Source organism: Chiloscyllium plagiosum, unplaced genomic scaffold (genome assembly GCF_037043375.1).
Source record: "Chiloscyllium plagiosum isolate Xiang-an unplaced genomic scaffold, Cpla_swu_hap1 HiC_scaffold_15, whole genome shotgun sequence".
In the NCBI taxonomy this organism is placed as follows: Eukaryota; Metazoa; Chordata; class Chondrichthyes; order Orectolobiformes; family Hemiscylliidae; genus Chiloscyllium; species Chiloscyllium plagiosum.
In genome coordinates this window covers 30,244,057-30,260,051 of record NW_028270153.1, presented here as the reverse complement: position 1 = coordinate 30,260,051, position 15,995 = coordinate 30,244,057, and the positions used below count along the sequence as shown (strand labels likewise).

The 15,995-nt window shown below is 38.7% G+C and overlaps 1 protein-coding gene across 6 annotated transcripts in view; it reads left to right on the top strand.

The window, feature by feature from the left end:
• The window catches only part of asxl1 (ASXL transcriptional regulator 1), a 113,538-nt gene that overhangs the window by 55,113 nt on the left and 42,430 nt on the right, over positions 1-15,995 (top strand). For 4 of the 6 annotated variants that reach the window (XM_043710513.2, XM_043710511.2, XM_043710517.2 and 1 more), the window contains 4 exons: positions 3,395-3,515; positions 4,191-4,297; positions 8,956-9,073; positions 14,188-14,364. In XM_043710513.2, the coding sequence (XP_043566448.2) occupies positions 3,395-3,515; positions 4,191-4,297; positions 8,956-9,073; positions 14,188-14,364 (523 nt within the window). Of the gene's footprint in view, positions 1-3,394; positions 3,516-4,190; positions 4,298-8,955; positions 9,074-14,187; positions 14,365-15,995 lie in introns of those variants that run through there. The other 2 variants (XM_087994842.1, XM_087994843.1) reach the window with 2 other exon arrangements.

Below are 15,995 nucleotides of genomic sequence, written 5' to 3'. Positions count from 1 at the left end.
TGTGGACTTGTTGGGCCAAATGCCCTGTTTCTACATTGTAGGGAATCTAATCTAATCCAATCTACTGCTCCAGCAATTTGTTCTCTTGCCTTCCTCAATACTCTGGGAGAGATAGATCCCATCAATACTCAGGGACTTATTTACCTTCATATTTTTTAAGACCGTCAACATCTCTTCCTTTTTTAATAGCAGCTTAGCTTAGAAATTCGACAGTTTCTTCCCTGAGATCATTCCTTCTCTTTTGTGAATACTGACACTCACAATTCGTTTCGCACCACACCTACCTATTCTAACTCTAACACAGATTCCGTCCTTTGTACTTGAGTGAGCCAATCCCTTCCCTGGCTGCCCTCTTGTGTAAAAATCCTTAGGATTCTCCTTAATTTTGTTTGGTAATGTCTTTTCATGACCCTTTTTTTTAGCCCTTCTAATTCATTGCTTATCTTATTTCCTACTTTCCTCATATACTTCAAGGGCTTCATCAGTTCCCATCTTCCGGGATTTTAAATATGCTTCCTTTCTCTTTTGTCCAACATCACAACATCCTTGGTCATCCAAGGATCATGTAACTTGCCATCCCTATCCTTCATTCTTAGAGGAATATGCTGCTCCTCAATTCCTAGCAACTGCCGTTTGAAATACTCCTACATGTTTGATGTGGATTTACCCAAACAGCTGTCCCCAATCAAAATTCTTCAGTTCCTGCCCAATATTGTTGTAGATTGCCCTCCCCCGAAGACTGCTATTTTTTCTATCCATGAGTACTTTATAATTCATGGTATTATGATCACTACTCCTGAAATGTTCCCCCACTGAAACTTCACAGTGCTCATTTCCTCAATCCAAGTCCGGTATAATCCTTTCTTTGGTTGGACTATTAACATACTGTAAATGTGTTGCTGGAAAAGCGCAGCAGGTCAGGCAGCATCCAAGGATCAGAAGAATCGATGTTTTGGGCATAAGCCCTTCTTCAGGAATGAGGAAAGTGTGTCCAGCAGGCTGATAAAAGGTAGGGAGGAGGGACTTGGGGGAGGGGCGTTGGAAATGCGATAGGTGGAGGGAGGTCAAGGTGAGGGTGATAGGCCGGAGTGGGGTGGGGGTGGAGAGGTCAGGAAGAAGATTGCAGGTTAGGAAGGCGGTGCTGAGTTCGAGGGATTTGACTGAGACTAGGTGGGGGGAGGGGAAATGAGGAAACTGGAGAAATCTGAGTTCATCCCTTGTGGTTGGAGGGTTCCCAGGCAGAAGATGAGGTGCTCTTCCTCCAACCGTCGTGTTGCCATGGTCTGGCGATGGAGGAGTCCAAGGACCTGCATGTCCTTGGTGGAGTGGGAGGGGGCGTTAAAGTATTGTGCTACTGGGTGGTTTGGTTGGTTGGTCCGGGTGTCCCAGCTAGGGGACACTTTCTCCTCGAAGCTATTAACATGCTGTGTCATGAAACCCTCCTGAATGGTCCTTCCAAATTCTGTCCCATCCAAGCCCCTCGCATGAAGTGAGTCTCAGTCAACAAAGGGAAAGTTAAAATCACTCACCACAACAATCCTCTTTTTGCATCTTTCCAAAAGCTGTCTACATATTCTCTCTTCTATCTCCTGCTGGCTGTTGAGAGGCTTGTCATGTACCCCTGGCATGGTGATTTCGCCTTTCCTATTTCTGATTTCTACCCATATTTCTTCCCTGCATGAGTCCTGTGATGCATCCTTCCTCTGTACAGTTGTAAAATATTTTTTTACCAATAATGCAGTTTCCCCCATCCATTTTACATCCCTTTCTGTCACACCTGAAACAGATAAATCATGGGACATTCAGCTGCCAGTCCTGTCCCTCTTTTAGCCAAGTCTCCATAACCACAATAATATCATAGTTCCAAGTACTAACCAAAGCTGTAAGTTTGTCTACCTTGCCTATTGTACTTTGGGCATTTCTGACCACCACCTCTGCTCTTTTCAAAGGTGTTTTCTTACCTGTTCTTGTTCTTAGTCATGTTTACCTTGGTTTCTATTTCCATCAGTTTCTGCATCATGTTCTTAATGTGTGTCCTTTAGTTGACTTATAACTGACGAGTAAAGAATTTGTTTCAGTTTAAAGAATAACTTACTTTATTTGATAACCCAACCGACACGATATAGCAATTTAACAAAGCTATTCCAATCCCTGCAACATAGCATAAACACACCCCTTCGCAAAAGTTCAGACACTGGTTCTTATAGGCAGGAGAAGTTTGAGAAAAAGTTCAGGCCAGACCTCTGTTAAAGCATGGAACCTTTTTTCACAGTAGCTGCTTCTCGAGGTCCCCAGCAGTTTTTTTGACTCCCTGCTAAAACTAAACCAAACTAGAAAAAAAAGACCGAACTGGGAATACTGGCCAATCCCCTGCCGTTGTTTTCACGTAGAGATTTCCAGACATATTGGAACCTCTACCTTTATGACACCTCTTGGGGGAAAAAAAGTGAAGGACAGAATAATCTTGGTAAAGGGCAGCATCATCACATCTAACTCTGATTCTTCTTCTGATATTGGACTATTCCAACATTTTTTTTCAATTACAAGTATCCACAGAATTCTTTTTTTGTCTATACATAATAAAGAGTACTTGATATTGCTTGCATGAATAAAATTTAATATCTTATGTAATTGGAATGGCGAATATTTAAGAGTTTTACAAGCTTTTCTTTATCAAGGTGTGATAGATTCGTGACTTTTTATAGATATGTATCTTGAGTGGATCTCAAGCATTGTTTTGAGGGGGAGCAAATCGATCAGTTTTTAAAAAATGTTTAAGAGATGTCTCATTTTCAGAACAAGACACAGCTTAGGGGTTTCACATATTGAATGTGCGCATACAAATAGAGGATTTCCTTCTGTTGCTAATTTGACTCACATCGGTACGAACTTCTCTCCCTCACCAAAACCATTGCTTGGTTGAGGAGATGTAATCTGTGACTAACAATCTTAGGAAAGCTGTTTGGAAACTTTTTATACTGTTTATTTTGCTGTGGTTAAAGAGAGTTTTAAGTCTTTAATTCGTATATTGCTTCAAAAATGCAGCCAAAATTATATAAGGGATATTGCTTTTGTATGAACCTAATGGTTCAGAACTGAAAGGAAATATAAGGTGTCCTGATGTCATCTTTCTCTTTTTATTGTATGTATATATACATTTCATTCTTCTAACAGAAATGAGGGATACATGTTCATTTGAAATATCTTCCTGTGCTATTTGTAACAGTTTAGCAGAAAAAATATTAACATATTATAAGTAAATGTTTCGGGAATAGTAAACCTTTTTTGTTATGCAGCATTTTGCTAATTTCCATGTTTAATAATTTATAACTTGATTTTTGTTTGCTCATTCAGTGAATAATTGACTTTTTAAAAACAAATTCTATTCATTCAGAAAGATGCGCTCTTATGGTCCAAAAATGTACCCATTGGTGATGGTGAAGGTTACGATGATGGACCTGATTTGGAAAGCTGTGACTCTAATGAAACCAGTACCACGGGTGAGGAAAATGATGGTACGTGATGGTTGACTTGTGAAATGTGGAGACTTTTGTTTGAGGCCGTAAATGTTCAAAACAGTGATGTCCAACTAATTACGTAAATTGAGAGGATTTTCCGCTGTGGAGTCAATGAGATGTCTTCAGTTGGAAGATTGCCGTAAAGGAATCAAGAGAGACTGTCAGAAGAAATTTATTTTGTAATGAGGTTGTTACAATTTGGAAAACTTTGCCAGAGGAGGTTGAGATGGAAACTATTTAACTTTTTAAGGGAATGTATTGAAGGGCTCTGAGGTAATAGGGCTGTGAGCTGGAACTGTGGATTTATCTGTTGGTCTTCAACTTTTACTGAAGAGTGATAGAAGCACAAAAGCCTGAAAGAGAAATAAAAATATCCAAGGCATAAAGTTGATGCATTTCCGGAGGCTTCCTGAGCCCACAGCAGAGTTAGAATGCTTGCGCTAATAGATGTTTACACATCTTGGTGAATTTTATGCAATTTTGTATTTCACATTGAAAAGATTTTTCATACAAAGAAAACTGATTTAGGTTTTAAAACAATGTGGAATAAATTGCTTTGAGTTATGATTGAACCTATCAATACTAATGCCATTATTAGTGAAATGCAGAGTGTACGAGGAACACAAGGACGGCAGCAGTCTAAACACTTAATTTTTTTCACTCCATAATTAGTGTCACCGGTGTCTGATGAAAGTTCTTCAAATGCATCATGTTCCACTGATCATCAAGGCAAACAGGTGTCCCCTGGCAAACACAACAGCCACAAAGCAACCCAGCAGGTAAGTGAGGCTCTGAGATAAATTGTACTGCAGTTGAAACCATTCTTGATCAGTATATTTTAGGAACTGTTAAAATTCCATATTCTTGCTTGAAAAGTTTTCAGACAGTAGTATCTGCTGTTTTTTAGAATGTAAAATATATTGATAAATGATTACTGAAAAATGGAAATGTTATCTGCCACTGATCTTTGAGTTCTTGTAAGATAGTATTGGATGGCTTTCTGGTTTCCTCCCCAGACTCATGTTACTTAACAGTGTTTTAATAGTATTTACGATTGGTACATAGCTGCACTGCATCTAAAAGGGCTATTACAGTAACTGAAGAGCTGATCTATGTTTTTGTATCTAATAACTATGAAGTGGATTTATTATTTTTCCAAGTGTAGAACTCCACAAGCTTTGCAAGTACTTTCTTGAATTTTTTCTTGCCCTAAGGTATTATTTTATTCTTGAATAATATTTAACATGTATATAATTCAACTGGATTGCCATCCAACTAAAGATGCTGTATACTTGTAAATAATCTAAGTAAAAGAATGTAAATATAAATGAAAAATTATAAAATGCCAGTCTTCACCCATGAATGTGGGGTAGCCATCTGTGTTTTCCCCCTAATTTATATCCAATGTGTGGACTTCAGATACATGCATGGCAGCAACCTCCACATGAGAACTTGCTTATCAGTACGCACAAAACTTCTCAGGCATCTGCACAACCACACAGCTTAGAGGGAACTTTGGCATGGTATAGTTTAGGTTGGTTTATACTGTAATCCATAGACAATAATGATTGCAGGTTTTAATAGAAGACATGTTTTAAAAAAGTAAATTCATATTCAATGCGAGCATTGTTGGAAAAGCCAATATTTATTGCTTATTCTTAGGTTGCTTTGAGAACATGTCTTGAACAGTGTAAGGATGAAATTGCTTTCCTGTGTTGTCAGATAAAGAATTGCAGGACTTGGATCTAGCATTGCCTTGAGCAATAAAATTATTGGAATAGGACACCAATTGATCAATTGTTTTCCATTAATTCAAGTACAAGGAATATTGATTTTTCCATTATTTCAAATATTATGCACTACCTCTGAACCAGGAGGCCAGAGTTCAAGTCCCACCTGCCTCAGAGAAACTGAACTCTGAACAGGTTGATTAGAAAATGTTAAAATAAAACAAACATTATACACTGCTCTGACACAGATATGCTGCAGAATTGGTTAGATATAAATTGATTGGATGTAGTTGCTCTAATTTATTCCTTGGTAAATCTACTTTATATGAAGTGTCATTCTATGGGGTAATTTGCACATTAAAATCAAGATTTCTATTAGGTATTGGGAAGAGGTTGTGCCTATAGAATTTGCACATATTTGCAATAGAAGAATCTAGCTTTCTTGATACAGTACATTTGGAAGTCCTGAAGGTATTTATAGAAATGTTTGCATTAAGGTAAAACAATTGATTTAAATATTGTTTTAAGTATTTGTTTCTGGACCGTTCTATCATTTTAAAAAAGTTTTTAGCTGGTCATTTCATGCATCTTGCCAAGTAAAACTGTTTGGGCTTCCAATTGGAAAAATTAAGTGAATCAAGTTTTATTGGCTGTCTGGTCACACTTGTTTGCCCTTCACTGTTGAATGTAACAAGATCTATCCTAAGTTGCTTGGAATTGTTATAGTTACAGTATAGCATTTCTGCATTTTGTTACTATTTTCATCTGTATTGATGTATAGCAATTATAATATGTAGGAAGTTTCCAACTATTGCTTCTGAATAGGGAGTTTTTGTCCAATTACCTGGGAGATTTAGTCTAATAATAGAGTACTGAACAACTAACATCTATCTTCCTGAAGTTGCCATCTTTTCTAGTCTGTTACCAACTTACCCAAGTATGATGGAGCCTGGTTAACTGTATTTGTTGGTCATTCATTGTATCGTGTGGATATAATCATCGGCTTAATACAGTTGGACAGAATGCCTGATGCTTTACCTGTAAATGCTGTGCTGCCAAATGTGGCCACCAGGAACTTGGACAGTAATCTCGATCAGATTTTTTAAAATAAAACTATTTAAACTGAGATTAAAATGATCAACGTTTCCAGATTCAATATTTGATTTTAAAAAATTGACCACTTGCTTGGCCCTCCACGGTAAGAACTGCATTTTCCTTTCCTGATCTGATACATGAAAGGTGATCTAACTGAGGTACGTAAGGTGATAGGTGGTCAATTATAGTTGTTAGTGACTGTCAAAGACAATAAGACGCTAAAAGGGTTGACAAAGTAGATATAGCAAAAAATGTTTCCTCTTGTGGGGAAATCTGGAAGGAAAAGTTATAGTTTTAGGAAAAGGAGTAGTAGATTCAAGACAAATGAGAAGTTAATTCTCTCAAAGGGTTGTGAAGCTATGGAAGTCACTAACTCTGGTGAGTCGGGACACTGAGTAAATTTAAGGAGGACATAGATTTTTAATTAGTAACATGTTGAAGGTTTATGGGATGTGTGCAGCAAAGTGGAGTTGAGGCTGTGATGAGATCAGCCATAATTGAATTGAATGGTGCAGCAGACTTGAGGCTGAATTGCTGATTCCTTAGAGTTCATATATACTTAACAACTCTCCATACCAAGATGGATGACTTCAATTTCAAATTTTAAATTTGAAATTGAACTCTCTTGTCCACCTGCCTGCCAAAAGTGATCTTGCAAGCCAATGAGTGAAACCATCAACACTTTAAAGCCAGTTATGGATAGGCATCCAATTGTGCCTGTCAGTGATATCCCAAAAACTGAAAATTTGAGTTTTACAAGCCATTTTATCTACAGCCAAATCCTACAGATAAATGAGGAGGAAATGACGAATTAACTTTTAGGGCGCTATGTTTGACATAGTGGCCTTTATGTATATTTTTAGTGATTTGTTTAACTTTAGAAAAGCTGACATATGTAATCCTTTCTTGGGAATGCTCCCTTGCCCCTTTTTATACCCTTTGTCGTTTGAATTTCTTCTCACTGTCATATTATGAACTTAATCTTCTGATGGTTTGCTCACCCTCTCCCTGATCCCTGTCTCCTCACACGTGGAAAATTGATTATATTTGTCTGATTTTGCCCAGCTCAGATGACCAGTCACAGATCCGAAGAGTTAACTTTGTTTCTCTCCCCACAAATGCAATCATACCAGTTGTATTATCAGCATTTTCTTTTAATATATTGACAGAAGCTTTCCTGACTCTCGCTTCAATAAAACGTACACAATTAATTCTAATTCAGCTTGGCTCCATTAGTTACTTGAAATAGTCAGTATTCATATCGGTTATCAAAATTAAGATTTAATCAGTATTATTGGAAACGGAATTTTTCCATGGGGTGAAACCTTCTACAAGCCTCCAGGCTCCAAGTTTAAATCTGGCAAAATAGTGAAAATGAAATGTGATTTCAAATGGAGAGATGTTGCATGAGCTTTGAACTTCATATAGCCAAGTCTTGGGTTGCATATAACAAGTGATTGTCGACTCATCTTTACTTTGTGTCATGAGGGAATTTTTTTTTCCAAAAAATGCAGCATGGACATGTGGTTATTAGTTTTTGTTCTTAATGTGCTTATTTTCCTTTTTTAGGGAAAACTTTGTTTTGTTCTACTTTGTTTCTGGGTTGGAGATTCTCGAATTAGTGCATATAGTTTACAAATTAAGGCCACGTAACTCGGGGGAGATGTGAGGAAGCACTTCTACCACACAAAGGGTGGTAGAAGTTAGGAACTTTGTTCCACAAATGGCAGCTGATGCTAGATCAGTTAATTTTACATCTGAGATGGATACATTTTTGCTAAGCATAAGTATTAAGGCAAAGGCAGGTATATAGAGTTAGGCTGCAGATCAGCCATTGTCTCATTGAATAACGGAATAGGCTGAAACAATTGAATGGTCTACTCCTGTTCCTGTGGGAAGTGCAGTAAAATCTAGTAACAGCATACGTGGGTCAGTAATGGAACATGTGTGTCCTAGCTATTAACACTGCAACGCTAATGTAAACAACAGATCTGAAATCATATCCTACTTGTTCTGATACATTGGTTAGTCTCTTCCTATCAACTTCACTAATGAAGAGAATTTCCATACACTTTTTTCTGGAGTCAGTATTATGCTATCATACTGAAGTTGCAAGTTGGAGATCTAACATGAGCAGAATCATGAGACTTAGTTTTAACTTGCTTGGTTCAGTGATTGCATTCTTGTCTTTGAGTCAGTATAGAATGTGCAAAAGCTACTCCAGAACACTTCAGTGTACACTATAGACCGACTCATTAATGCAGCACTGAGGGAATGCTGCTGTTTTGCATTAAGATGCAACATTAAACCAAGGCTTCATCTTTGATTGTAAGAAATCCTGTAGTACTATTCAGAAAGTGTGTGCCAGTGTCCTGGTTAACATTCATCCCTCTTCTAATGAACTTCGCCTGCTCATTTGTTTAACTTCTTTGTTCAGATTTGGTTTATTATAAATTGGCTGTAGGTCCTTACATTTTAACAGTGAACATGCTTTGTTGCCTGTGCAACACCTTGGGACATTGTGCCTTTCGCAGTCTCAAATCAAGATAGTTCTTAGAACTTTATATTTAAAAGTATGTGCTAAAGCTTTTCATTTAATGACATGTAAACAGCTTGTAAAGCAACAGCCAAAAAAGAAGATTGGAGTTCCGGTGATGATGAGCAAATCCATTCCAAGAGTTGTGCTGACACCACTGAAAGTAAATGGAGAGCATGTGGAATCAGCTTCAGGTAAAATGCAGAGTGCTTGTGTAGAAATGTTAATTTTTTTCCCATGCAATCATTGTTTTGCTAAGCAAATTCCTATGAGAAAAGTATGAATGTGTTATCAAAGTAAACAAGCAGAGTTATAGCATAGAATTTAAGTGTTGGTGATGAGTAACCACAGCTACAAGAATGAAAATGAAATATAATGTTTGAAGTCAACTAGGAGTTCTCTTCCATGTTGAAACACATTTTGAGGAAGCATTGAGGATGGCAAGGGCAGAAAATGTACTCTGGGTGGGGAATTTCAATGTCCTCCATCAAGAGTGGCTTGGCGGAAGCAGCAATCCTGATTGAGCTGGTTGGGTCTGAAAGGACATGGCTGTTAGTCTGTGTCTACAACAGGTGGTGAGGGAACCAACAAGAGGGAAAAACATAATTGACCTCATCCATATCAATCTGCTGGCTGCAGATGCATCTATTCATGATAAAAGTGACCACTGCACTGTCCTGTTGGAGACAAAATCCTGTCTTCACATTGAGAATAATCTCAATGTTTAACTTCTTTGTTTTGTGGTACTATCACTGTGCTAAATGGGACAGACTTCAAATAGATCGAGCAATTCAAGACTGGGCATTACTGAGGTGCTCAGGGCCATCAACAGGAGCAGAATTGTACTCCAGCACAATCTACAACCTCATGGTCCAGCATATTCCCCACTCAACTATTGCACTCGAACCAAGGGATCAATCCTGGTTCAATGGAGATTACAGGAGGTCATGCCAGGAGCAACACTAGGCACACTTGGAAATGAAGTGTCAATCTAGTGAAGCTACCATGCAGGACTACTTGCATGCCAAACAGCATACGCAGCAAATCATAAACAGAACCAAGTGATACCACAACCACTGGATCAGATTTAAGCTCTGCAATCCTGCCGCAACCAATTGTGAATGGCGGTGGATGATTAAACAATCCATTGGAGGAGAAGGCTCTGCAATATCCCTATCCTCAATGATGGAAGAGTCCAGCACATCAGTGTAAACGATAAGGCTGCAGCATTCACAACAGTCTTCAGTCAGAATTGCTAAGTGGGTGGTCTATCTCAGCGTCCTCCAGTAGTCACCAGCATTACAAATACCAGTCTTGAACAAATTCGATTTGCTCCCCATAACATCAAGAAACAGTTGGAAATACTGGATACTGCAAAAGCTATGGGCCCTGACAATAATCTGGCAATAGTACTGAAGCCTTGTGTTCCAGAGCTTGCTGCTCCCCTAGCCAAACTCTTCCAGTACAGTGAGTGAACAATATGGAAAATTTCCCAGGTCTATCCTGTACATAAAAAAACAAACAAGTGACAAATCCAACCCAACCAATTGCTGGCCCATTAGTTTCCTCTTGATCATCAGTGAAGTGATGGAAGGTATAATCAACAGTGCCATCAAGCAACACCCGCTCAACAATAACCTCAGTGACACCCAGTTTGGGTTCTGCCAGGGCCATTCTGCTTCTGACCTCATTCCAAACTTGGTCCAAAAAGCTAAATTCCAGAGATGAGGTGAGTGTGACAGCACTTGATGTCAAGGCTGCATCCAACCTAGTGTAGCATCAAGGAGTGCTGCCAAAACTGGAATCAGTGGCTATCAGGGACAAAACTATCTGCTAGTTGGTGTCATTACTTGGCATGTAAGAAGATGGTCGTTGTTGTTGGAGGTCAGTCATGTCAGCTCCAGAACATCTCTGCAAGAGTTCCTTAGGGTAGTGCCGAGGTCCAGACATCTTCAGCTGCTTCATCAGTGACCCTTCCCTCCATCATTAGGTCAGAAGTTAGGATTTTGCTGATGATTGCTGAATGTTCAGCACTATTCTCAACTCTTTAGATACTGAAGTAGTCCATATACAAATGCACCAAGATCTGGACAATACCCAGGCCTAGGCTAACAAATGGCAAGTCCTGTTCATGCCACACAAATGCCAGGCTATGACTATCACCAATAGAGACAATCCAATCACTGCCCCTTAACATTCAATGGTGTTAACATCACTGCCCCACCACCAACATCCTGAAGGTCACCATTGACCAGAAACTCGACTGCACTTGCCACATCAACGCAGTGACTACAAAAGCAGGTCAGAGACTGGAGATACTGCAGTGAATAATTCCCCACCTGACTCCCCAAAGCCTGTTCATCTACAAGGTGGAAAACAGGCCTATGATGGAATTCTCCCCACTCGCCTGCATGAGTGCAGCTCCAACAATATTCAAGAAGCTTGACACAATCCAACGAAAAAGCAGCCCACTTGACTCGCACCACAATCACAAACATCCACTTCCTTCACCACCAACACTCAGCAGCAGCAGTGTGTACTATTTACAAGATGTACTGCAGAAATTCATCCAAGATCCTCAGATAGCACCTTCAAAACCCACAACCACTTCCATCAAGAAAGGCAAGGGCAGAAGATAGACAGGATCATCAACAGCTCTAAGTTCCCCTCCAAGCCCCTGACCATGCTGACTTGGAAATGGATCACCATTCTTGCACTGTTGCTGGGCCATGATCCTGGAATCTGCTCCCTATTGGCATTTTGGGTCAATGCACAGCAGGTGGACTGCAGCTCGTTCCCACCTTCTCAAGGGCACCGAGGGAAAGACAATAAATGCTGGCCAGCCAGTGACACCCACATCCCACAAAATGAATTTTAAAAAGTGTCACAACTCTCAAATTCTCTCCTCTTCTTGGGATTCCTGCTATTTTCCAAGAAGGAAATTTATTGGGAATTCTTTCACTAGCATCCGGCTGAGTGACCCTCCAGCTCTGATTAAGTGCCTCATATTTGAGATCACTTTAGTTCAAGCATGGGCCTTACTTTTGCTAAGTTACTCCATGTCAGAAGCAGCCTTGAAATTTGATAACCCTTCGCTGCATATACGTAGTTCCTGACGGATTGCTCTCACTTCTTCTCAAAGCTGTTTTCTCTGAGAAAACACACACAGGTAAAACCAAACCAAACTAAAACCAAACTCATTGCAATCTAACCCCATGGGACTGCCACTACCTGCATGTTTTTATCCAGATGCATACTGTCCTGACTTGCAATTATATTACCATTCTCTCATTGTTAACTGTTTCAGAATCCTGAAACACCTTTTTTAACCACACAGTGTGGCTCCCTGCACTCCAGCGACAACAGTGGCTCAAGAAAGCAGCTTACAGATTGTCCAGAGTAGTTGTACAATTTAAAATAAAAATAGGTTGCAGGTCTGGAAGATATCACCTGGAAGGGAAGTGACAGTGGATGTATGGGAACAGCACCACCTGCAAGCTATCTTCAAACCCACCTTGCTGACTTGGATCTTGCTGTTCCTTCACTGTTGCTTGGCCAAAACCCTGTAATTCATATCTCTACAGCAATATGGACAGTAGGGGGTTCAAGACGATGGAGGCATAAATGGTGGTGTAGTGGTGTCGCTGCATGAATAATCCAGAACCCCAGGCTCATGTACTGGGTCATGCGTTTGAAATCCACCATGGGAGATGGTGAAATTTAAATTCAATAAAAAGGGAAAAAAATATCTGGGATGAAAAGTTAGTCTAATAATAATTGTGTAACCACTACTGATTCTCGTAAAAATCCATCTGGAAGGAAATCTGCCATCCTTCAATAAAATACTGTGGACTCTAGGTGGACTTACATAAACTAGCTGAAAGCCTATTTTACTTTGAGAATAGAAATACAACTCTGGAAGCATGTCAGTAGTAGTGTGATCTATATTTTAGTCAGAAAGTGTTATGAATGGAGGAGCTCGTGTTAAAATTGTAATGTTGACACCTTGCTCAGCTGTTTTGTTTCCTATGACTTTTGGGTATTTGATTACTTTAGCACAATTTTCTATTACAGTATTGTTTTCTGATAATAGAGGACAAGCTTTTAGACTCTGAAGAGGCACTCTGCTCCAATACATTTGTTGCATTCTTTGTGTTATTTCAGTTTACATGAGTGTAAAAGGGGAGACAATGGCCTTGTGGTATTATTGCTAGACTATCAATCCATAAACTCAGCTCCATGTTCTGGGGACCTGGGTTCGAATCCTGCCATTTAGAATTTGAATTCAATTTTTTTTTTGAAGTCTGGAATTCAGAATCTACCATGAAACCGTTGCTGAATGTTGGAAAAACTCACCTGGTTCACCTCCGGGAAGGAAATCTGCCATCCTCACCTGCTCTTGCCTACATTTGCCAAAAATACAGTGCTTGACTCTCAACTGCTGTAAACTGGCCTAGCATGCCATTCAGTTCAAGGGTAGCTAGGGACAGGTATTAAATGTTGGCCACCCAATGATGCCCATGTTGCACAAGTGAATGAAAAAAACGTGAAATTCCAGATTCGCTCATTTGCATAAAGTACACTAAGGAGGAGAAAGTGAGGTCTGCAGATGCTGGAGATCAGAGCTGAAAATGTGTTGCTGGAAAAGCGCAGCAGGTCAGGCAGCATCCAGGGAACAGGAGAATCGACGTTTCGGGCATAAGCCCTTCCTGCTGCGCTTTTCCAGCAACACATTTTCAGCTCTAAAGTACACTAAGTACCTTCTCTCAAAATATTAATAGACTTTGCTCTGTAAGTATATTAATTCCTTGTTCAAGAGTTTACTTTTAAGAAGTTAACATTACTTGAACAAAAAGATAGAATAAAGAGAATAGAGAAAGGATTTTAGTTTGAAAAATTAATTTATAGAATTGTGTTTGAGTAGAAATCAAGGGGCAGAAAACAGTGCTAGAAATAGTGAAAGTAATTGATCTAAATAATACCTGTATAGTTCAATTGTCAGATTTTTGTGTACATCCAAATTTGGATGTCTAGCTTTTTAAAGTAAGCACTTAATTTGCAGTATTTCTTTCTCTGGTAATCTTTTTAAATCAAAGAATTGGAATTTCTTTTGAGCGGCAAAATGTTTATCAGAAAATGTTTAGCATATTAATGGCCAGTTTGCTCATGTTTAGTTTTCTTCAATCTTGTTCAGATCTGAAATTGAGACGCTAACTGTCATAGATCAAGACCATAGTTTCCTTTTATGTCCTCCTCTTTTCAGTTTTTAGAGTTACACAATTGAGTAAAGGAAGTATTTATTTTTCAGCATTTGCAGCAAAGCACACCGATGGTGAATCAAGCAATGCATCTAGCATTAGTTCCTGCACAGTGACTTCAGGGAGCACACAATACAACCGAACAGAAATGAATAAACTTCAGTGTAGGTCTAGCCTGAACCGGAAACCTGGACAGCATTTCAGAGCCCTGAGAAGGCCAAGCACGGGTAAGAAGTGATTTTTGTTACTTTTTAGGATAATGTATCTGTTGTAATCTTGGAGAATGAAATGTTGTTTTAAAATGCTATGTTCTACAAAGTGCCCAACTATTCATGGCCTAAAGATGAAATTATACTTTGTGCCTCTGGAAATACAGAGCATGGGTTATAAACAATAATCAGGACTGTTTATTGCTCATCCATTGATTTACATACACAGCATCGTTTAAAAATATTTTGTTTATTTAGTCATTGATTCCTTGCAGTGGAACCATGCATGTTAATGTCAGGTAACTTACAACTTGTTGGATGTTGTGTTTTTGTGGTGTATTTCAACAACTTAGATTTGTATAGTGCTCCTAAGGGAACAGAACATCATAGATCTACAAATGTTAAATATTGCAGATGTTGGAAAATGAATTTTTTAAAAATTGCTGGAACCACCCTGTCATCTGGAGGTATCTGTAATTTGAGACAGTATTGATATTTCACAGCAATGTTAAGGCATGGTATGTTTCATAAAGCATTTCTGATTATACCTATCAGGTTTGCAGTATTTTGTTTTCATATCAGATATTTAATAAGTTTGTTTTAATAGCTGTTACAGAGATGTGGTTGTCGAGTGATCATGATTAGGAATTAAATAATCTAGGATATTTCAGTTCTAGAGCATATGGGCAAAATGGAGGATGGTTTCCTTGAATAAAGAGAATAGAGAAAGTATTTTAGTTTGAAAAATTAACATATAGTATTAGTTTGTGTCTGAGTAGGCATCAAGGAGCAGAAAGCAATGCTAGAAATAACTTGCTGGCTTTGTAAGAGGAATTTCAGCATTTGACTCTTTAACAATTTTTTTGAAATAATCTGCCAAAACTACCTCCTTTCAAAGTCAACTAACAATAGATGCTTTTTTTGCAAGTAACACAAACATCCCACAAAAGAATACAAAATTAAACTTAGAGGACTAAAATTATGTAACAAGGCAGAAAGAAATACTCATTCCTTTTAAACAAAAATTGAGGCAGTTTTCTAGGTCAAGATGTAATTGACTGGAGGATGGGCTATTTGAGATCAAATACTGTGCAGAGAAGCACGTTTAATAACATCGTAAAGGAAGCTCTGGAGAAAGATGATCATAATGTGACAAAATGATGTTATGACTTTGAGAAAGGTTTAGTTCAGAACTTCAGGAAACTAGGAACCTAAATTTCAATAAAACTTGCAAAGGTAAGGGTGAATTGGGAAATTATTAAAGGATGAGATGATAGATGGGCAAAGGCACGGATTTAATACACAACAGTTGGGCCATCTGTTTTTCAGCCAGGATTCTGTAGAACCAGAGGGTACATGAATATGAAATAGTTGAACTTGAAACATGAAATATAACATTCTGTGGTTGCTATGAACCTGAAATTAAACTGGCCTAGCCATACAAATGTTATGGCCACCAGAGGAAGTCTGAGGCAAGTAAACTGCTTCCCGACTCTGCGAAGCCTGTTCTTCATTTACAAGGCAGCATGTGATAGAATATTCTCAACACTTTAACGATTGCAAGTATTTTATTCCACCCTATCCACCACCTTAAATGGTTATTGCCTCAGCCCCCAATGCATAAATGTTTACCATGTAAAATATGCACT